General features: G+C 36.5%; 1 protein-coding gene across 5 annotated transcripts in view; it reads right to left on the reverse strand.

The window, feature by feature from the left end:
* Positions 1–5217: 5217 nt before the first annotated feature.
* LOC111142164 (nuclear receptor subfamily 1 group H member 4) overlaps positions 5218–23758 on the reverse strand; it is a 58168-nt gene continuing 39627 nt past the window's right edge. For all 5 annotated transcript variants that reach the window (XM_022495164.1, XM_022495163.1, XM_022495162.1 and 2 more), the window contains 5 exons: positions 22354–22452; positions 21922–22021; positions 18055–18201; positions 7908–8021; positions 5218–5832 (listed from right to left, as the gene is read on the reverse strand). In XM_022495164.1, the coding sequence (XP_022350872.1) occupies positions 5594–5832; positions 7908–8021; positions 18055–18201; positions 21922–22021; positions 22354–22452 (699 nt within the window). In that variant the 3' untranslated portion in view covers positions 5218–5593. The remainder of the gene's footprint in view (positions 5833–7907; positions 8022–18054; positions 18202–21921; positions 22022–22353; positions 22453–23758) is intronic.

The following is a 23758-nucleotide window of genomic DNA, read 5'->3' on the forward strand; positions in this document are numbered from 1 at the left end:
CGGGTCATGATCCTGGGGTCCTGGGATCGAGCCCCGCGTCGGGCTCTCTGCTCAGCGGGGAGCCTGCTTCCCTTCCTCTCTCTCTCTGCCTGCCTCTCTGCCTACTTGTGATCTCTGTCTGTCAAATAAATAAATAAAATCTTTAAAAAAAAATAAATAAATAAATAAATAAATAAATAAGAAAGTTCTCTTGTTGCTTTCTTAACCTCATTTTTACATTAGTTCCCGGTTAGTACCCCACTCCTTAAGTGCACTCACCATCTTACCTATCTTGATTTTAACACTACAATTAGTAATTGAGGGTTCCACCTAATGAGGTGACATCTACTTTCATGTGTAGGTTTTCTAATTGGTGGTTAGGTTAATAGCTATATTTTAGAGGTTCTTACTTTACTTGAAATTGCCACAGTTGCAACATGGAGAGCAAGTTTCACCAGCCTGTTTTCATCAGATGATAAAGTCTATTAGTTATGGCTTTGCCAGAACTGTGAAGATGTGCCCCATTTTAAGAAAGCACCATGCCTGGAAATCTAAATATTAAGTTATTACACTAGGAATAATCACTTATTTGACTAATCAGAAGAGCCTCTCAAAATCATATACCCCTTCGATGTAGAGATATGATTTGGCTTTTTCACAGCCCTGCAAGAATGCTCTATTGCTTAAAACATACTGTAGTTACAAAAATAAACCCAAAATGTATTAAGGACTTAAATGGGAGACTTGAAACCATAAGACTTCTAGAAGAGAGAACAGGCAGTAATTTTTCTTACATTGGCCATAGCAACATTTTTCTAGATTTATCTCCTGAGGCAAGGAAAACAAAAATAAACTATTGGGACTACATCAAAATAAAAAGCTTCTGCACAGTGAAGGAAACAATAAAACTAAAAGGCAACACACGAAATGGGAGAAGATATTTGCAAATGACATATCTGATAAAGGGTTAGTATCTGAACTATAAAAAGAACTTATAAAACTCAACACCAAAAAAATAATCCAATTAAAAATGGGGAGAAGACATGAACAGACATTTCTCCAAAGAAGACATACAGGTGGCCAACAGACAATGAAAAGGTGTTCAACATCTCATCATCAGGGAAATGCAAGACCACAGTGAGATATCACCTCACACCTATCAGAATGGCTGAAGCTGTGGTGCCTGGTTGGTTAAGCATCCAACTCTTGATTTTGGCTGAGGTCATGATCTCAGGGGTTGAGATCATGCATCAGGCTCCATTCTGGGTGTGGAGCCTGCTTAAAATTCTTTCTTCCTCTCCCTTAACTCCTCCCCAAAGCCCCCTCTCTTTAAAAAAATGGTTAAAGTAAAAAAGGCAAAGAACCACAAGAAATAGAAGAAGCAAGAAGTATTGGCAAAGGTGTGGAGAAAAAGGAATTCTCATGCACTGTTAGTGGGAATGCAAACTGGTGAAGCCCCTGTGGAAACAGTACGGAGGTTCTTTAAAAAATTAAAAAATATAACTACCATATGATACAGTAATTACACTCCTGGGGATTTACTCAAAGAATACAAAAACACTAATTTGAAAAGATATATGCACCCCTATGTTTATTACCACATTATTTATAATAGCCAATTTATGGAAGCAGCCCAGTGTCCATCAGTAGATAAATGGGTAAAGAAGAATGTGATAGATGATAGATGATAGAGAAATAGATAGGTAGGTAGACAATATATATATATATATATACATATATAGGTTTATATAGAGAGAGATACGCATACACACACACACAGTGGAATATTACTCATCCATAAGAAAGAATGAAATCTTGCCATTTGCAACAACATGGATGGATCTAGACAGTATAACGCTAAGTAAAATAAGTCAGAGAAAAGACAACTATCAGATGATTTCACTCGTATGTGGAATTTAAGAAAACAAATTGTCGCGGCCGGCGCAACAAATCGACCAGGAACGTGAGGGTAAGAGGATGAAGATAAGAACTTGAGAAGCAGAGAGATGGGGGCAGGAGGAGCACTGAGGAGGATGTCCAACAGTGCTAAGTTTATTCAAAGCATTAAGGCCATATATATATATAGTGATATTACCATAGGAGAAGCAATACACCTGTGTCTAGTTAAACAACCACGAGTTCCCATAATAAGTTTCACCATTGACTATAAGCAGACCTCGTGACACCAAATGGCTGATGCCAGTACAATTGTTCTGTATTGATACAGCAAACCTGAAAGTAATTTATGAGCTGTACTAGGGCAGCAAGGACCAGCCACGAACTTATGACCCCAACCGAATTGTTCTCATTTGTTTAGCAAGTGTATGGGAAGTCACGTAGGCGAGCGCACAACACATAGCACAGACCCTTTCTCAGTGCTACTCAACTTTTCCCGTCCTAAACCTTTTGTTAGGTTATTCAGACTTTAAAGGAGGCACAAGTCAGGGCCTGGTTTGGTCCTCGTCTCAAGCCTTACCGTGGCCTCCCACAATAAATGAACAAAGTAAAAAGAGACAAACCAAAAAACAGATTCTTTAACTGTGGAGAACAAACTGATGGTTACTAGAAGACAGGTGGGTGGGGGGTTGGGTAAAATAGGTGAAGGTGTTTAAGAGTATACTATTCTTGAGGAGGAGCACTGAGTAATATATAGAATTGTTGAATCACTATATTCCACCCCTGAAACTAATATAACACTGTATGTTAAGTATACTGGAATTAAAAAAAGAAATAGTTCTTGATTGATTGATTAATTTTTTTTTTTTTTTTGCTTTTGATGGGTTTTTTAGTTGTTTTGTTCTGCATTTTGTGGCTGCCGCTGCTGTTGCATTTAATGCCTTGACATTACTGAGTGTCAGTCTATGGATTATACCTTGTATGAAGTATTGGATAAAATTTGGGGGCAACAGAGGGCTTGATTAATTCATAACTAACTAAACTACTCATTCACCTGATAATCTATTGAGAGCCAACTACATTAAAAACAATACTAAGCTTATTTTAAAGAAATGTTGCAGATTTACATTAATATAAAGTATAAGTAAGTCAATGTTATAAAACTTTGTAACAACAGTTGTAATTAATAGTAAAGTGTTATATCTATGTAGTAGATTGAATACTGTCTCCCCTCCCCAAAATTCATGTCCATCTGGAACCTCAGAATGTGACCTTATTTGGAAATAAGGTCTTTACAAATGACCCCCTCCTCAATTTTGATAATTTGCTAGTATGGTTCATAGAACTCAAGAAAACAGTTTACTTACTGTTACTGGTTTATTATAAAGGGTACAGTCAGTAATAGCCAAATGGAAGAAGCATGAGGTAAGGTATGGGGGTGGGGGAGGGGTGGGGGAGAGGACATGAGCTTCCATGCTCTCTCCAGCACACTGCCCTCCCAGCACCTCAATGTGTTCATCAATCCAGAAGTTCTCCAAACCCATCATTTAGGTGTTTTTATGGAAGATCCATTACATAGGCATTATTTGATTAAATACTTGGCCACTGGTGACTGACCTCAATCTCTGGGAATCATCTTTTTTTCCTCAGATTCTGGGAATGGGGCTGAAAGATCCAGCTCTCTAATCACAGGGTTGATTACTCTAGCAATCACCCCCATGCTGAAGCATCCATAGTCCCACCCCCATCACTTGTTAGTATAAACTCAGGCCCTTTGAAAGGAGCTTGTTATGAATAACAAAAGATGCTCCTTTCACCCCTATCACAAAATTCCAAAGGTTTTAGAACCTCTGTGCCAGGAACTGGGGACAAAGAGCCTATATATATATATATATATATATATTTGTAATTTTATCACAATTAGTTTTCCACATGAGAAGCATATTATTTACTATTATAAGGTCTTCACTATGTGAGTAAATCCACACCTACACTATAAACTCCTAGCTGTGTCTACAGCGCCCCCTCAGTTCCAACTCAATTCCCATCACTTTCCCTACAGATGCTTTATAATCTGGGCAACACCGACCCACATTCAGGTCCTCAAACTAGATCTCCTCCTACAGGCATTCAGAAATTATTTCTCCATCTGAAGTGTCCTTTCTTTACCACCCCTCTCCCTTGGTGGGCCTGCAACTTCCCACTTTTCATTCATTAGCTCAATCCCTAGAGATGGTAGTTGCTGGTATCTTCATCTCACGCTGGTGAAACTAAGGGTCAGGAAGGATTGTGCTAAAGGTGGTCTCTCTCCAGATTACTTGTTCTTTTTCAACAGCTGCACAACTTACCAGCCTCTGGTTTTGCTCCTGCTACCCCTTTCACCTTGAATCGCCTTTCCTCTCACCCTGATCCAAGTCTTGGATACCCTTCCAAGCCCAAGGGAAATGTCACCTCCTCCATGAGACTTGCCCAGTGACCCCATAGAACTTGCCTCTGCACTTCTTTGTAAACCCCTCCAGGCAGTTACCGTGTCCCTTTAGGCATCTTGTAATTAGTGAGGACTCAAGTCTTCCTCTCCTATCAAATGGAATACAATTAAGGTTAGCTCCACCTTATTCCCTCTTTACTATATTTAGGACTTTAGGGTTGCTCTAATATTTTAATACAAAAAACCTTTTTGCATGCTTAGCTAGCTCCATTTTGTCTGATTCCAGGAGAAGGGAACATACAAGCCCATTACATACAGAGGGTATTTTATTGTATTCACCAAAGACTAATGGGGAGAAGAATGCAACAGTATAACAATGAATGAAGGAAATGAACTAATTCCTGCTTTGGGGGAAGTATACAACAGCTGTGCACCCAGCTGTAGGTTTGTTTTCCAAAAACAAAACAAACCAAAAAAAAAAGAGAGAGAGAGAGAGAGAGATTAATTATAAACACTGAAGCCAATAGCGAATACTTTTAAGAGAGAAAAGGGAATATCCCACCAAGGGAGTCGTCTGCATTTGAAAATGCTGCTTCAAGACTCTGCCTGTGAAAGGGTTTGCTCGAGGAAATGCTTTATGTGAGAATCATTAACTTTTCTGTATATTATCTCCTTGAACTTCAAAGAAAATGAACCAATCCAAGGGCTATTACAAATAAATGAATATTCACCAGGACTTCTCCAGGGATAAGAAAAACACCCTTTGTGTTGTGAGAGTTTATCTTTTTGTAAATTACCCTTCACCCACCCCCCACCCACCTCCCAGATACACATCAGGCCCATTAGGATGTGATTAACCATTTAAAGAAATGAGTTTGTATATTTTTCAAATTTTGTTCCAGAAGAGAAGCCTGTTGCCATTATGTTCAGTTTATTGCCAAAATTGAAACCAGCTCTTTGATAAAATGTACGCAAATAAGGTAAGATAAAGAGCAAAATGAAATTTTCCCTATTTCAACAGATAGAGGTAAAGAATGATCAATTTAATTAGGCAAACAGGGCATGCCAATTAGAATGAAAGATTCCCTGAAGCCTTATAAAATACAATGTAAAGAAAGTCATCCTATCTAGCTTTATATTTACAACTGTGGAAGTTATGTAATTACTACATAAATATTTGTCAAAATTCTTGTGTGAGACCAGGTACAAATGAAATAAAAGAAAGTTGTACATCAGATTTATATTATGAGGAAAATCAAGAGCTAGATGCTGTTGCCCCTGCAGTGTTCATCACTGCACATCCCAGATTTCACAGAGAAGTGGGGTAAACTTGTGGTCATTTACTCTCCAGGACATCAGCATCTCTGCGTGGTGATGATTAAATGTCCGCAGCTCAGTCAAACGGCCCAGGAGACAGGCAAAATGTTGAGGATTTTCAGGCTGATAAATCTTACACAACTTCTGGAGCACATCAAGCAGTGGTTCCTGGAGCTTCTCTACCGCTTCTCTGTCCTTTATATATTGTCTGTCTGTTTTGAGGTTTAAGATAAAAAGACAAAATTAAAGAGTGGGGAAGTATTAATTTGGCGTAACTGTAGCAACAGTAACTTGCTTGCAATGTAAATGTAAGGGCCTATTCAGCCAGAGCGGCCCCACCCCGGTTGATCAGCCATTTTGTTGTTTATGCAGTAAAACTTAAACTGACCCTGCCCCCCACCACTTACTTAAAAGCAAGTCCAGGAAACCAGTCCCAGGTAACAAAGCCCAAATACAAGGCTGGGTCAGGTCAGGTGGAGATAACAGCTCGAATGCAGGGATGAGTCAGGTCAGGTGGAGACATCCAATCAGTAGAGCCCGCATAAGGTCTCCCTAGCTACCAAGGAGTGGGCCCTGCCTTTGGGGCGCCAATTCTCACCAAGGTGATAGGCTAGTTCAAATGTCTACTATAGGGTAAACTGTAATTCAATTGGTCACTTATGTGTGACCTAGCATGACTGTGCAGCTTTCTCTGTGTGTTACAATCTCATTCGCCACCTGTGTGTGGCCAGGCCCAACCACATGGCCTTTGCTCTATAAAAGTTAGTCTGTGAGGCAGGGAGGGGTTGCCCTCTCTGTAAGGTCTGTTTGATGGTTGGTTTGATTCTTGATGCTTGGCGCAAAATAAAGCTTTGCCTGACCTTCACTTTGTATCAGTCTCGCTCCTTTGAACATGGACCCATTATTGGGGGACCCAACAATGGTAACCAGTAAATGATTGTACATCAATATGATGGATACATATATTACAACAAATTTTACTGATATAATTATTTTTTTTTTGAGAGAGAGAGAAAGAGAGAACGCATGCATGTGCACACAGGAGGTAGGGGGAGAGGCAGAGAAAGAATCTAAGCAGGCTCCATGCCTAGCACAGAGCCTAACAGGGGCTTAATCTCACAACCCTGAGATCATGACCTGAGCTACAATCAAGAGCCAGATGCTTAACCAACTGAGCCACCCAGGCATCCCATTGCTAATATAATTTTTAATGACATGGGAAAATAAACTTTAAAAAAAGACAATATGTGGTCTATTGTGTTAAAAAGTATGTAATTCCATTTAAGTTCCTGTTCAAATATCAAACTCTTAGAAAAGCCTTTCCTGACTACTAATTATAGCAACATCCTGCTGCCACTTTCTTTCCTTATATCCTCATCTTTACATATATATAAATATATAATATAAATATATTAATAAATATATAATATATAATATAAATCTATAATAAAGATATATAAAACATATAGCTTTATATATTTTATATATAAATATTATTTATAAATTTAATATTATTATATAATTGTAACTTAATATATAAATTAAATTATATATAATTATATATATATATACTTACATATTTTATATATTATATATAATAAAAATTATATGAAAATACATATATAATTATAATTTGATATATAAATTAAATTATAAAATTTACAATATATATTATATATATATTTAACAATACCACCTCCTGAAAATTATTTTTGTCTCCTCATTTGTTATCTTTCTCACCCTATTGGAATGCAAGCTCCATGCAGCTATCTCCTGCCTGTTTCTTTACTGCTGTATCCCCCAGTGTCTGGAACCATGTTTAATGCATGGTATGTGTTCAAAACGCAATTATTCAATGAATGAGTACTATGTTTGGAAAAAAGGTTGAGAAGAACTACACTGAAATATTAACAATGATTTCATTTGAGTGGTGGGATTACAGGCCATTTTACTTCTTCTTTGCACTGCTGTGTCTTCCAGATTTTCTTTAAAGAAACATTATTACTATTACATTGGAGAGGGAGTAGAACAAACAAATGGCATAAAAATAAAAATGTAGTGGGCACCTGGGTGGCTCAGTGGGTTAAAGACTCTGCCTTCAGCTCAGGTCATGATCCCAGGGTCCTGGGATCGAGCCCCACACAGGGCTCTCTCCTCAGCAGTGCACTTGCACCCCTCTCTCTCTGTCTGCCTCTCTGCCTACCTGTGATTTCTGTCATTAAATAAACAAATAAAATCTTTTTAAAAATAAATAAATAAATAAATAAAAATGTAGCAACAAAATTACCTGGAGAGAGGATAACAATTGCCGTAAGCAGGGCATACTCTTCTTGAGTCATTTTCAATTCTGCAACGCTTTTATAAAAACTAAACATAGGTGTTATGTATTCATCAGAGATACCTATGGGGGAAAGATGAAAAATTGCAGAGGCATAACAAAATTTTTGAATGAAAAAAAGTGTAAAACTATAGACACCTTGTATACACACACGTTAATATTTATGCACAAATGTACAAATAATGACTGTATATTATGGGTCCAGTCAAAGGCAGGTCATTGCAAAGAAGGTCAATTAACAAAATCCTCAAAATATCACCTAATCAATGATTTGTGTGTTCCTAATTTCAGCAGTGCCTTTTCTTTTTTTTTCCATTTACTTGAAAGAGAGAGAGAGCACAAGCAGGAGGAGTGGCAGGCAAAGGGAGCAGGAGAAGCAGGCTCCACTCTGAACAAGGAGCAATGTGGGGCTCGATCCCAGGACTCTGAGATCATGACCTGAGACAAAGACAGACACTTAACTGACTGAGCCACCCAGTTGCCCTCAGCAGAGCCTTTGTTTCAGTCACTACTATTCGCCAGTAAATGACAATATTCTCAAATTGCCCAAAGAATCTCCCAACCATTTTCTAGATACGGTTTAATCTTTTTAATATTAATATCTATAATCAAGGTATAGGCAGCATCTTAAACAAGGAACCAAAAATTGTTGTTCTTAAGCCCAGAAGTATAAACATCTTCACTTAATACATCAGCTAGGGTTCTTCTCAGAGTTGCATTGCCTACTAGGGCATGGGTACTTGGCTGTTCTCTCAAAGTCAATACATCCAAAATCAAAAATACCATGTACAGAACTAAACTCATCTTCCTCCAAATCCATCCCCTTCCTGGTATTCCCATTCTCAATTACTGATACCTTCACCCACCCAGCTGCCCCTGCCTGACAACTGAGACTCGGTCCTCTCTCTTAACTCTGGCAGGTGTGAGTCCTATGATTTGACCTGCTACCTCTCCCTGGGTGCTCTCTCTTCTTTCCATGGCACCTGGAATTGGTTTTGTTTAAGTCCTTATTTCTTTTCATTTGGATTACTACAACTGCCTCCTCATTGGTCTTCCTGTCTTCAGTTTAGTCCCAGAATCTTAACATTTAAATCACATTTTGGACCCCCAATTCAGTCTTCCTAATACCGCATAAGAGAGTCACCAAGAAGTTAGATAATTTGCCCAAAGACACACAGTTGGTGAGAGGTGGAAGCGGGATTTGAAACTAGCAGGCTCCAGAGTCCTGGCTCTTAGCTGTCACTAAGCTGCCTGACCTTTCTATCACACAGCCTTTACTCCAGCCATGTTTAGCCACTCAGAGCTCCCTAAAGAACTCACATTGCCCAGTTTTCACATTCTCTCTACTTGGAATATCCTCCTTCTCCTTTATCTAGCTGGCACTTCTTCATAATTTAGGACTCCTTTGTGTCACTTCCTCCAGTCATTCAACAAGTATTAATTTTGTGTCTGTTCTGTGCATGGCTCCACTCCAGAAGAGCTTTGGCTAGGGAATTACAGAGAAAAGAAGAAGGAGGAAGAGGACAAGGAACAGGAGGAAGAGAAGAAGAAAAAGAAAAAGACCATGGGAATTAAAAAAAAAAAAAAAAAAAGACTGTGATGTAATTTATGGATGAATTAAGATAAGGATGAATTTCCCAGAATTGGTCCACACTAAAATGGACTCCTCTATTCCATCTCCAACCAGACCTGGAGCCATACAGCTTTGGCCAAACCAAACCAGAATGCAGCTGGATTCCAGATCCTAAAGAGTACAATTTTCATATAATATTACACTTCTCAGAATCAGAAAGTCCAAATCCTTGCTTTTAGAATAATCTAAAGAGTCTTCCAGAACTGAATCCCTGGCCTTTCTCTCTTTAGTCCAAATGCCATACTCTTCTTTCCCCTTGACTTTTGATTCTTTAATCGACCCCAGTGGGCTCTCTTAACAGTAGTGTCTTTGTTAAGCAATTTGGGTATTGCATCATGTGGAAGATTCCAGCTTTTACAGATTGAGCTGAATACCCATGACTAAACTAGATACAACTTAAAATCCAGAAGGTTGAAGATTGCGAGCCTGGGAATATCAGTCCTGGTTAAGAATTAGTGAGGAGGTTAAGAATTAGTGAGCCAGCTCAGTTTGAAATCTGATCTATGACTTGATGTTGGTCACAATACTTAAATTCCATAAGCCTCAGTGTCTTCATCTGTGAAATGTGAATTATAACAATAGCATTATATGAGATAATATATGTGGAGTGCTTAGCATAATGCCTGGTTGATAGCAAACCCTCAATGAATGTTAGAGCAAATACTATTATTGTTATTTAAGAAATTAGATCAATATTAGTTCATTAATTCATTTTTATCTCAGTTTATCTCAATTTTAGTTAGACTTAGCTCATTTACTTTTGTGTTTACAAAGCTATGTTTTTGTTTTATTTTTACATTCTGGACCTCCCTAGAGATTAATATAAATTGGCTGATCAGTGATTTGCTTCAGTGTTCTTCTAGGTGTTAAAGTTAAACTAAGATCTATATTTTCCTGGTAAGGATGTTCTTTTTTACTTTAAAAAAGAAAAATGGCAGTCTTTAGGCTTTCCTCAGCATTCAGGGACTACACCCATCATTTGTGGCTACCTGAAATAATAACTCATGACCATGCTCTATTTTAAAATAGCATACAAAGATTGGTGATAATATTAAAGGTGGTTGATTTGAAAATATTTAATTTTTAGAAAACATATTTGACTACCTAATTTCCTATTTTGTCTTTCTAAATACCCATTAACCTTACAAAAATGTTACTTCCATTAGCTATCTAACTATAGCTAATACTTTTGAGGAAAAAAGAGGTAAAGATATTTGCTATGATTGTTTATATTGTATATATTGTACAAGCTAACAGTGAATATAGTGAAAATATAGAAAATAGTAGAATTTAAAAAAAAATAAATTTTCTACAGCATAGATCAAATATAAATCTGCTTTTAGAATTGAAGTTAATAATCAGAATTAACTGCAGCACCATCACAAAGGGGTATTTTAAGTTTTATGAACCAGCAATTTCTAACTTAGGAAATGTAAAAATAATATCATTCCGAAGGGTCAATCTTTTCTTGTTTTCCTGCCTCCTCCTTTCTGGAGATTTGTTTTAAGTTTGTTTCATTTTTTGTTTCTATACCCAATTAGCTGATTTTTGGCCACAAGGTGGGGCTATTTTCTAATTTAACAACAAAGACTACTATGGAAAAGAGCACAGTTGTTTAAAAAAAAAAAAAAAAGTGTGTTTCTGCTTCTGTTTCTTGTTTTACTTTTTTTAGAGAAAGAGGTATATAACCGAACAATTAATTGTTCAATAATCAGAAATAGTCTTTGAAAGAAAAACTACTTGATAGAATCAACTCTATGCTATTTTAAGTTATTTTCAATGTAAATGTCTTTTATTTCCTAATTAAACTTCCAAATTTTAACTGGGGACAAAAAATAAAGCAGAGAGGGGCGCCTGGGTGGTTCAGCAGGTTAAAGCCTCTGCCTTCGGCTCAGGTCATGATCTCGGGGTCCTGGGATCGAGCCCCACGTTGGGCTCTCTGTTCTGCAGGGAGCCTGCTTCCTCCTCTCTCTCTCTCTGCCTGCCTCTCTGCCTAGTTGTGATCTCTGTCTGTCAAATAAATTTTAAAAATCTTAAAAAAAAATAAAGCAGAGGGATGTGTGTATGTGATACAAGATAGTATATAAGACACCATTCCTGGTATTTTAAATACCTCTATCTGATTTATTATAATTGATGGGATCAAGATAGACCAAGAATCTTACTAAAAATGATGCTTTTTGCTCAAAATCATGTAATTTGACATTTTCCTAGAAAGGACACCACCCCACAGCATAGAAGTTAAGGTATAAGTCTCTGACATGCCCTACAAAGCAATGTTTCCTTCTACTTTCCTTAAAAAGCTCTCTCCATCCCAGTAGTTTCCCTATGAGGTAACAACAGAAACTCTTGGTTCCTGGAGCCAAATTACGTCAGTCTGCACTTCTCCACCTCTCCTCCCCTCCAATGCCATGGCCAATGTGCTATGGCAGAGGAAAAGACAGAAGCTCCAGCCCAACGTCCAGCCACTGTTGGTATAGTCAGCGACAGTACAATTCTGGCCACTGAGGCAAAGGGGAGTCTACTTGGGAGGTCTCAAGAAAGATTTCTATACTCAGGAAGAGGTCATTAATTTCCTGTCTTAAGTTTCTTTTTCCTTTGGGCACTGTTGCCCCTGGATGTGATGCCTGGAAATGCTGTGGCCAGGAAGAGAATCAGCCTGAGGGTAAAGCCAATACACCAAGGACAGCAGAGCAGAAATTTTGAAAAAGACCTGTCTTTCTGATAACCTGCTGAGCTCCTTAATTAACCAATTCTGCTGCCACCCTTCCTCTGGGTTTCTCATTTGAGCTAATGTCCTTACTTTTTAAGCCATATTGAATTGGATTTTCTATAATCATCAGCCAAGGGCATCCTAACAGATAGTTCCTCTAACAAATAAGATACATTTTTAGTCTTCATGCTTTTTTGCCTGAAATATAAGGCAGGATCCCTATTAGGCTAGGACACACCATTCATGTTTCAAGACAATACTCAAATTTTGCTTCCTCTGTGGAGTTTTCCCTGTCACAGTGAAGCAGAATTAGTTGTTTTCTTTTCTACATTCATTTCTATGCATGTATCACAATTCATATCTCTCCTTCCCAATGGAGTGTGAAATACCAGAAAAAAATCTATGAGAATAGGAACCAATGCCATACTCCCTGTGCCTGACACACTGCCTGACTACTTAAAGGTGCTCTACTCAGTAATCAGCATCCTGCTGGAGACATGATAACGATGAACAAATGTTTGTTAAATTGGGCAATATTCTGTTTTGTTAGTTCCTTGCAACGAAGGTGACATAGTTGTGAGACATGATGGGGGCAAGGGATGCCCTTAGGACATGGAAACATTCTCAGATGTTAAAAGCTTGGACCCTAACCTCTATTTCAACTGCCAAATTCTACCCTGTCAGTCATTTGTGCCATGCTGCTGGCCTTAAGTTAAAAGTTGCCATCAAATTAGCAATTCAAAAAAATAACTACTTTCAAAATAAAATATTTGAAATATTTAATAAATAACGTGCTTCCCATTAGTCCTAGTGGCTAAAGGTTATGTGGCTAAATTAGATTTCACTGGTGCTTAGGAGTTGCCAGGGTTTGGATTGTCAGGTTCCAAATCACCTCAACAAAATTCACCAATTTTTGTACAACAACGGTGCCCCAGGCACTGTGATAATGCTGGGAATAACCTTCTAGCAGTCAACAGATTAATGGAAGAAACAGATACATAAATAAATACATATTGTCCAATACTGGACAAGTATAAAAGGCTTATTGAATACAGCTGAGAGCCAATGAAAATGCTGACTCCTATATTAATTTAATACTTTCTTTTATTCTGAAAATGCCTTTTTCCTACAGATTGAACCCCCATTTGTCTATGCCAAAATTACATAATCAGTTTGAAAAGCAAAATGTGGTGTTAAGAGCTCCAAATTTTGATTTATGCATTTTACTTTTCTTATAAATATTCTGTTATTTGTTCTTAACATTTCCAGCCCTTTCTTCAAAGTCAGTATCTCACCTGACAATCAGCTTACATCATCTTCTTTAGAAAAGTTAGTTCTTAGAATTGTTTCCATTTGTAGCCAAAGCTAAGGCAATGAAATTATGTGTAGTTAAAAAGCAGAAAAATAAGCAAGGTATAGAGTACACTTGACCATGCTACCATAAACCAGCTACAACTCCATCATGCTGATAAGGATCTCTCATTTCTCTGACCTCCCTGATTCTCTTCACTTTATCATTTACCTAAAGCCAATTTCAAATAGCTACCTGCTTATATGTTCCCTCTCAACCAAAGGGCAGGAACTGTGTTTTACTAGGTCTTTGCATTCCCTACTAGCGGATAGTAGAGCTAATATTAGACCATGGTGAGTGATAGGTGCAACATATAGAAAGAGCACCGGGCTTTGAGTTGGATCAACTGCATTCATCTCCTGGCAATCTGCTGATTAGCTATGCGACATTGTGCAGGTCAATTAGCTTCTCTAAGCCTGTTTCCTCATCTATAAAACAGGAGTGTAAAACCCACCTTTAGGGGCCATTGAGAATACACGTAAGATGATGTGTATAAAAGCGAACCACTGCAAAATCCTAAGATACACTGTCATCCTGATAAACACTTAGGAATTGGATATTTCATTTATGTCTGTTATGGGAATAAAAAAAAGCCAAAAAAAATATGTTTCAGAGGTTATATTTGAAGTTAACAGAACAAGTTGCATGGTCTGTGAAAAGTTATTGCTAATTTCCTTAATGTTAAAATGTAAACTCATTCAATGTTAGCAATTTCAGTGCTGTCATATTTTATGGTTTCATATGATTATTTCTAGTTTTAACAAATATTTCAGCTTTAAAACCTAGTTTGCATAATAGTACATTAGAAATAATATAATTGAGGCACTAGAATTATATAGAAATAACCCAACCACAAGTTATGTCAGATATAATATTCTGAATCTTCAATTAATATAAATAAGCACTATAGCTCTCATTAAGTAAATGTATCTCAGGAGACAGTACTTTTGTGTATGTAATTGGGATTTAATAATAGCAAACAAAAGAGTACGAATTTGAAGAACAAGAAATTAAATTTCACATTATATTCTTTAAAGAGTTCTGTAGGCATAGTCAGGGCAACTTTGAGACGCTATGTTTCTCTAGAATTAAATGTACAATAGAAGAATGTGTTATATTTGCATAATAATAAAAAGTTATTCTGAAAGGTCATCTTGCAAGATCAGGTTTTTATGTGGTGTGTAGAAGAGGCAATGCTCTAAAATCCACTGGGAGAAGCAAATTCATAAATATTAATAAATGGAAGCATCATTATAGATAATAAAATACGAAGCAGCATGTGAGTTTTGGTGGTTTTTATTGTCACAATATGTGGTTGATGTTTGGGTAAAGTAATCTGTTTATGAACCAGAGGCACACATAGTTATTTATATAGTTTGCATTCTAGAAAACTTCATTCTTGAACTTCTCTGAAACTTGCAAAATCACAAGTTCTGAAACCTACATTAATCAAGCAAGTTTTTTTCCTATTTTTTACCTGTTTTTAGACTGCAAGATCCTCATCATTTCTCCCTAGTTGTTGCATTGATTTCCTTATAGACTTGTCTCAATCCCTGTAAAAGTTCCTTCATATTACTGCTTGAAAGACCTTTCTACAGTACTTCTATGGTTATGTCTTATCTGCTCAGACCATTACAAGACTCCTCATTATACAAGAACTACACTAAACTATTTTTGTGGTGTTCAATGTCCTTAAAAATCTAGCATTATTACATTTCACCTTCAGAAATACTATTTTTCAGCAATGTCACGGTATTTGTGGATCCAACATATGGATGCTCTCACACCTCCACATTTTTGCACTTTAAGTTTCTGTATTACTATTTAATGGCTATAGCTGTTGGAGTACCCTTCTCAGACTTTTGTGGCTTGATGAGTTCACAACCATCCTCCATGGTTCACTTGTCAACTTTGTAAGCCTTTTCTGACTCACCATGTAGACTCAGGGAAGCCAAGCACATCTTTCTGCTTCAATTTCATTTTGCATATACATCCCTCATAGTCCCTATTACACTGCACATTGTTTTGGAATCCTTAACTTATACATCTTACCCATTAGTTTATAAGCTCCCAGGGGACAAAGATCATAATTCCTCCATACCCTCAATAATTGTGCAGTGCTTGGCACAAATCAAGTATTCAATGTATATTTGTTGAATAGAAAGATCTCCTTTATTGTGCCTACTAATTAGTAACTCATTTCCCCCTCCTACTCAATGGGCATAAATTTTCAGTTAAGTGAGATGAATATCTGCTCTACAACATTATACCTATAGGTAACAATGCTGTATTGTACACTTAAACTTTTGCTAATAGTGTAGATCTCATGTTAAGTGTTCTTATCACAATAAAAAAAAATCAAGATACTTAAGTCACTGCGCAAGTGACTGGTTAACCCAGCAATCAGAAAAATTGATTGGTTAAGAACTAATTAGAACTGGATGGTACTGTGGAGGTTACCTGATTCAACCCTTCTCCCTTACCCCAGCTGCCTGGACAGATGCACAGATGAGTGAAAACACACACACACACACACACACACACACACACACATACACACACACTACATTCCAGAAAATGTAAAATAAAATCTGTCCAGAACCAGAATCCATATTTCTTACTAATATACTATCTTTCAAAGGGCGAAAATCTCTGACAATGTATTTCTCAGACTCTTTCCCTTCTCTCCATTTCTTCTGGGAGCACATTCTTGAAACCTCTTGCCTCCTGAGAGGCGTCTCCCATCCTGGCTTATCCTAACATTGCTGGCAGATTTGTAAAGCATGACTGGCATTTTTCCTCTCCTACTCAAAAATCTTTAATGTCTCCCTGTTTCTTAGAAAATGAAGGATAAATCTTTTAGCCTAGCATTCAAGGTCCTCAACCGTTTGATTCTGACTTCTAAAAAATTCCATTTCCCTTTGATGTAACCTTTAATCTAATCAAACTCAAATATTCATTCTTCTTTGTGTGTATAACCTGAACTTCCCTGCCTCGGTCCTTTGTTTCTGCTGGTCCTTCTCTCTTGTACCTCCACTCTGAATACTCACATAAAATATCATTTAAGGTCCAGCTTGCCAACGAAATCTTTCCAGAGCCTTACCAACAAGAAGTCACCCCATCCCATTTCTCTTCCACATTTTATTGGAACTATCAATGTATAGTTCACATCTCCCTACTAGACTATAAGCTTCCTAAGAGAAGAAAGATGCCTGATTCCTCTCACTACCTCTACAGTGTCTTGCCCTTAAATATATGTTAAACTAATAAATTAGTGGATTTATATGAATAATGAATGCATCTTTTTAAAATGTGTATTCTTTAAATCTAACAATGATGATAATTATGCTTTCAGTGTTTAAGAGAAGAAAACACAACAATTATGGGATGGCTGCTTTTTAAAAAAATTATTTTCAATTATTTTCCTTATATTGCAAATGCAGAAGTTCCTAAAAACTTTCCTTCCAATATCTATTCTAAAACACTAATTTTATAAATATTTAAACTTGTTCTAGTAATTCATAAAAAGATAATACTTTGGGAAGAAAGGATCTTGAGCCATCATTTCATCTCGTTCATCCATTCCCTCCCAGTCCATATATAAAGTCTCTCAGGTAAATGAAAAGTTATACTATTTTAAGACTCAGATTCTAAGATAAATAGCACAGAATTCCTGGAAATTCATTCCAATATCTCTTAGTCCTTTCTGTCCCAGTATTCCTCTGTAATAAGTTCAACTCATACTATTATTTCATTTTGTCTCTTGAGAGGCAGTGTAACATAGTGGTTTAGACACAGGGCTTCTAAAGTCAGACTTCCTGTCTGTCAATGGAAAAGTTACTAGGCACTCTCTGTGTCAGTTTCCTTATCTACTAAATTTGAATAATAATAGTACTTATTTCAGAGGACTTTGCAAGGATTTGATAAAATCATATATGTAAAGTATTTAGAACAGTGTCTAAAACCTAGTAAATGGTGTACAAATGTTGCTATTAATAATTCCTTTTATTTTGCTTTGAATAGAGATAGATAATAGTTTGATCCATAGTCATTCATATGTGAAGGTTTTGAACAAATGAATCTTTTTTGGACTGAATAACCTCAGATCCTGTATGCTGTTTTTATCAGACTAATTTTCTGAACTTTAAAAAAATTTCTCCTTCGACCTTTAATCTTAATATAGAGCAAAGAGTATTTTTAGTATTTTGCTAATACAACAAGATTTTTGAACCAACCCTCTAAAGGCCTCATCTATTTAACACATATCTTTTTAGAGCCATTCTCCATACTAATCACAACGGGCACATAACTTTGCATAAGACAGGCAGGAAGCCTATCTTGTGGGATGTACAAATTCTTACTTGCAGGAACAAACTCTACCATTAGCCAAATCACTTACCACTCTTCCGAATTCTTTCTTCCAATAGGTCAGCATGTCCAGCTGGAAGTTTCTTATTAAAAATCTCAGCTGAACGCAGGAACATAGCTTCAACTGCAGACCCCTTCAGCAAAGCAATTTGATCTTCATGGTCCAAAGTCTGAAATCCTGGATGAAGATGATAATCAAATCAGTGTGAGGGAATTGTGAATTCTATATAACAATATTTCATCATCGTTACCATTCCCATTGATAAAGCATTTCCATAAAGTGATTTTATAATTGTTTTAAGGTTGGGTAGGTGAGTCATTAAGTGCTTATTGTTCTCTCCCAAATAGATGTTGACTTTTATCTTTATTGAGCAGGATTTGTTGAATAAATTGGGTAAAAAAATGATGTCAGATCCACACCAAAAATACATATTATGGCAGAGCAGACTGATCCAGATGAAGCAACCCTCAGAAATTAGAAGCAAACAGACACTCTTTGAGCCATTATATTAGTCGCATCTGGTGTCATAGAGTTAACTCTGCAGAATGGAAGCATCCACAAAACAGAAAAAAATTGATGTTAGTTTATTTTTATATGTGTTTTGTGTGTGTGTGTGTGTGTGTGTGTGTGTGTGTACATGTGCATAGGAGCTTATGTTGTTTTCCCATTTATTCAGTTATCCAATTATTCAACAAATAATTCTTGGCTGTCAATTATGTGCCAGGCACTGGGAATACAAAAATGAAGAGAACGGCAAAGTCTCTGACCCCAAGAAGTTTATACTCTATTAGATGTGGCAGATAATTAGCAAATATGAATAATTTTATTATGTGAGGTAGTGGTAAACTCTATGAATAGAAAATAAAGCAGGTAGGAACCAGTGAATTCTGGGGAATATTATTTTAGTAGGATTACCTTGAAGCAGAGATCTGCATACAGTAAATGTCGGCATACAGTGAGACATGGGGATAGCTGGAGAAGGGCATTTACTCTTGAGGCAAAACAACATATATGTTCATAGCAGAGCCAGGGGTCAGTGAGGGGAAGGAGGAGGAAGAAATGATGTCAGAGAGGTAGCTGGGGACTATGGCATATAAGCCAGGATAAGGACATGTTTCTTCAGGTTATCAACTCATTCCCATATTTCTCTAATTTTTTTCTACCCTGCATGATAGAGTGCTGAGCTCAGAGCAGATATCTTAACATGATCTTGATTGTTTTATTAATTTTTTTGAAAATTCCCCCGTTTTCCAGATTGACTAATGAGTCAGACAAATAATCTCTTAAATGTCTGGATATATGTGAAGATTTTTTTTCTTTTTTTTTCTTTTTAATTTATTTATTTGACAGTGAGAGAGATCATAAGTAGGCAGAGAGGCAGGCAGAGAGAGAGGGAGAAGCAGGCTCCCAGCCAAGCAGAGAGCCCCACATGGGGCTGATGTGGGGCTCGATCCCAGGACAGCCAAGAATTATTTGTTGAATAATTGGATAACTTAATAAATGGGAAAACAACATAAGCTCCTATGCACGTGTATACACACACACACACCACATATAAAAATAAACTAACATCATCAGGGTCCAAATGGCTTAGAAAAGTATTAAATAACAGTGGAAATTTAGAGAAGAGAGTAATGTGAAGGATTAAGAATCAATATCTTAGTGAATCTAAAAGCTCCTTTGAGGACTGGAGCCAAGCCTGCAGGGTCTCCAGCACCCTGGACAGTGCCTGGCACAGCTTATGCTCAATGAACTACAGAATGAAACAATTCATCTATCTCTTTCACAAAAACCCTTTCATTTTTGGAGTTACAGCACTATTATTACTATTTATAATAATGCCATTTCCATTATTTTTGTTAAAATATTAATTTTAACCATATTGTTACTATTGCTAAAATTTCTCACGAGTTTTGTGTCTTTTATTTCCTTCTGTATTTTATTTTTTTCCTTTTAATATTTTTCATTTTTTTAAAGTTTATTCTTAAGTAATCTCTATTCCCAATTTGGGGCTCAAACTCAAAACCCCCAAATCAAGAGTCACATGCTCTCTCTCGACTGAGCCAGCCAGGTGCCCTTGCTTTACCCATTAAACCTACATTAACTGTACTCTTTCCTCCCCTCAGGAACTAGTCTAAGCATGGTGAATAAAGAGATGTGTCAGTTATTGCTGTTGCCTTCAGATAAGCTACATTCTATGAAGAAGATTTTTTTCTTCAATTATTTTGTGGTTCAAGACCAACAAACAATCTGAACTGAAAAACTCTCTTTTCACAAACAACCAAAAACATTATATTTTTCCTTTTCCCCCAATTCCTCCTCCCACACTTTCCACTCCTGTATACACTTGCTTTTGATCAAGACTGCCCTAATTAGCATATAACAAATTAAGTCCTTCTTTCATTGTTAATAAAGAAATGAGAGAATATTAATGTTAAAATGATAATGAACACTTTCTCCTCACATTTTATGAGTTTTATGTAGGCTTATGTCTATCCATGACACTTTAATAAAATAATTGCATAATGTCAGCAAAAGAAGACAAATTAACCTAATTAAAATCTTACATCAGAAGTTACCTTCTGTAATTTAATATTACAAGATTATGTTCTTGTACAAGGTATTAATTACACTCTCCTAGATCATGGAATTCTATTGTACTAATATATTTTCAAAACACTGAAACAACTTAAATGTATTGGCTTAGATAGCATCGGTAGTGTTGCTGGAAGAATTGGGAAGCTGGGAGATAAGAATCTTGAATTCCAGTTTCTGTATTGGCACCATCCATATGACTATGAATAAGTTCGTCTCCCTCATTTCACAAATATAATTGTTCATTAAGTCCTATCAATTTTTGCATCTCTCTTCATTTTGTTTTCTCTTCGGTCTCCCACTGCTGTTGTTTTATTTCAAGCCCTCTGCCTTGACCCCTGCAGTAGCATCCTAAATGATCCCTCCTCCTTGATCCCTCCCTATTCAAATCCATCTTATATAAAACTGATCAAGTCATATCTATATAACATAAATCCATAACATTCCTGTCAACACAAACAATAACAACAAAGAGGCACCAAAAGCTCTCTACAATCCAGGGAATGATGATTAAATTCCTTAGTTAGGCCCTTATCAGTCTGGTACCAACTACATTATGTCTAACCAAGGAACCCACCACATTATGCTGTAATCCCATTGAATTTTCCTCTTTCATCTCTAAAAATCCTATTTTTGTTTATGCCTTATATTTTATATTTTCATGAGCAGGTTTTTCAACTTGGAAGGTTCCTTCTCTTCTGTGCCACCAAGAAAATTGCTTTATTTTTTAAAAAATTTTTTATTAATTATTTTTATTAAAATATAATATATTATTTGCCTGAGGGGTACAGGTCTGTGAATCATCCGGCCTACACATTTCACAGCACTCACCATATCCCATACCCTCCCCAATGCTTTATCTTTTAGACCTGATTAAAATATTATTTTCTTTGAAGTCTCCCTATCTTTCTCAGATACAATTAGCAACCACTTCCTCTCTGTTCAAACAGCGCTTTGTATATAATTTTTTTTTATTATAGCCTTTCTTTAGTCACCCCCCTTGAAGGTAATAGCTAGGTACTTAGCATGAAATAGGCATCAACAAATGCTTATTAAATGAGTAAATGGATGAATGACAAATCTGTAAAGTCTCAATTTCTTAGTCTATCGATTCAGAAGAATTATTATAAATGATTTCACATATCTTATCTGGTTCTAACATTTCATGTCTATAATTGCTAGACACATTAATTTAAATCAGATGTAAAATAATCCCTACTTTACAATAAACAGACCTGATTCTCTCATTGTCACAAGAATATTACACAGTATAACAAAAAAAGTATCAACATATAAAAATACCTGGTAGTTTTTTTGTGAATTCTACGAGAATCTGTACATGACTAGTTGCCATTTCAGTTAAAATGAGAAAGTTTTCTTCTGCACTGAATTCTTCTTTCAACTAAATTTTAAGGAAAAAAATCAAATGATTAATAAGTAGATGAAAGGATAAATAACACAAAATCATTAGACTAAAGAACAAGATTTGGATAATAAAATTTAAATTTCAGCTCATATTTTTCAGATTGTCAGAGAACAATTACTATCACCTAGACAGATATGAGACCTCTTATTCTTTGTTCAATGCTGCTAAAAGTTTAAACATATAAACTAAATTCTCAGCTGTAATCATTTAGAAATAACAAATTCATATATAAATTCTATCTCCAAAATACTAAAAGCTCCAGAAAACATTAACTTTAAACCCATGTATTTTCAGATATTTGTACACACAATTTTATTTGTTATTTCCTGAGGCATCCTCTGTTTGCTGTATGAATCCATAATATAATGCAGAAGATTCTGTTGATCTGGGGTGAGTTCAGTTTTCTCCTACACTGGCAAAAAAATAAAAGGTGTTAGGGAAGGTGGTTATAAGGCATCTTTCATATATATGTATCCATCTGGAATAAACTAATTTCAGAAATTGTTGATAAAAAGCCTTAAATGTGGCAGGAACTATGCATTCTGATATAATGTATGCTGTAATCGCTTACTCTGGGTTCTTGGGCAAGCCATATATCATTTCACTAAATGTCTCCCAAGTTGTTGATTTTTTTATCTGTAAAATAGGGATAACAAAATATCCATTTCATGTACTTCTTGGGAATATAGGATAGTCTGGATATGAAGTCTATCAAGCCCATTCATAGGGAAGTTCAGTGAAAGTTCAAGGTTTAGTCACTAAGGAAAATGTCCCACACTTAAGAGCATTCTGAGCAAACTGTGGCCCATCTACCAAATCCACCTGGTTTTGTGACTATTGGAACAAACCACACTCACTTGTTTATGTGTTATCTATGTTGCTTCTGCACGAAAATGGCAGGGTTGAGTAGTTGTCATGGAGACCTGTGGCCAAAGCCTAAAATATCTGACTCTTTATAGAAAAAAGTGTTTGCCTAACCTTGAAGTAGAGTCATCAATCTGGACATTTCAGACCCTGAACATCCCTTTCTCCCGACTAGCATCTTTTGAAGAGTATAGCTAATTTGCCAACTCTTTGCTTCCTTATATCAAAGTGTGAATGTCCTACGGCAGGATAATATGAAAGTATTTTTTTTCTGAAGTGAATGTGAAATACTATACTTGGAAAACTAATTGTGGATGAAGTTTTCCTTGTCAGTAGCATAATAAGCATTAAGAAGAGTGTGATTTAAACAATCATGGATTTTTTTTTCTCAGCTTATGGCAAATTAAAGTTCCCCATATACTGGGTGGATTATCACCATGTGTTTAACCAATCATCCAAAATGCTGTTCTGTTCCTCTATTTTGTCTCAGGTTGCTCAAAGGATTACTTGCGTAATTCATGAGATCTATAGGAAAGGCTTTTCTCTATTGTTCTACAGATGTGTATCGACTCAATTTTACCCATTGGTAGGGACTAACCCACAAACCTCTACTGCATACACATCCTTCCCACTTTTAAGTTTCCCTTCTTAATGAAAGAAAAAAGAAAATGGTCATCAGAACTCAACCTGAGGGGTGCCTGGGTGGCTCAGTAGGTTAAGTGTCTGCCTTTGGCTCAGATCATGATCCCAGGGTCCTGGGATCCAGGCCCATATCCCACATCAGGCTCCCTGAGAACCTGCTTCTCCTTCTCCCTCTGTCTGCTGCTCCTCCTGCTTGTGCACGCAGGC

This window comes from Enhydra lutris, unplaced genomic scaffold (genome assembly GCF_002288905.1).
Source record: "Enhydra lutris kenyoni isolate GAN:26980312 unplaced genomic scaffold, ASM228890v2 scaffoldscaffold7, whole genome shotgun sequence".
NCBI classification, from domain to species: Eukaryota; Metazoa; Chordata; class Mammalia; order Carnivora; family Mustelidae; genus Enhydra; species Enhydra lutris.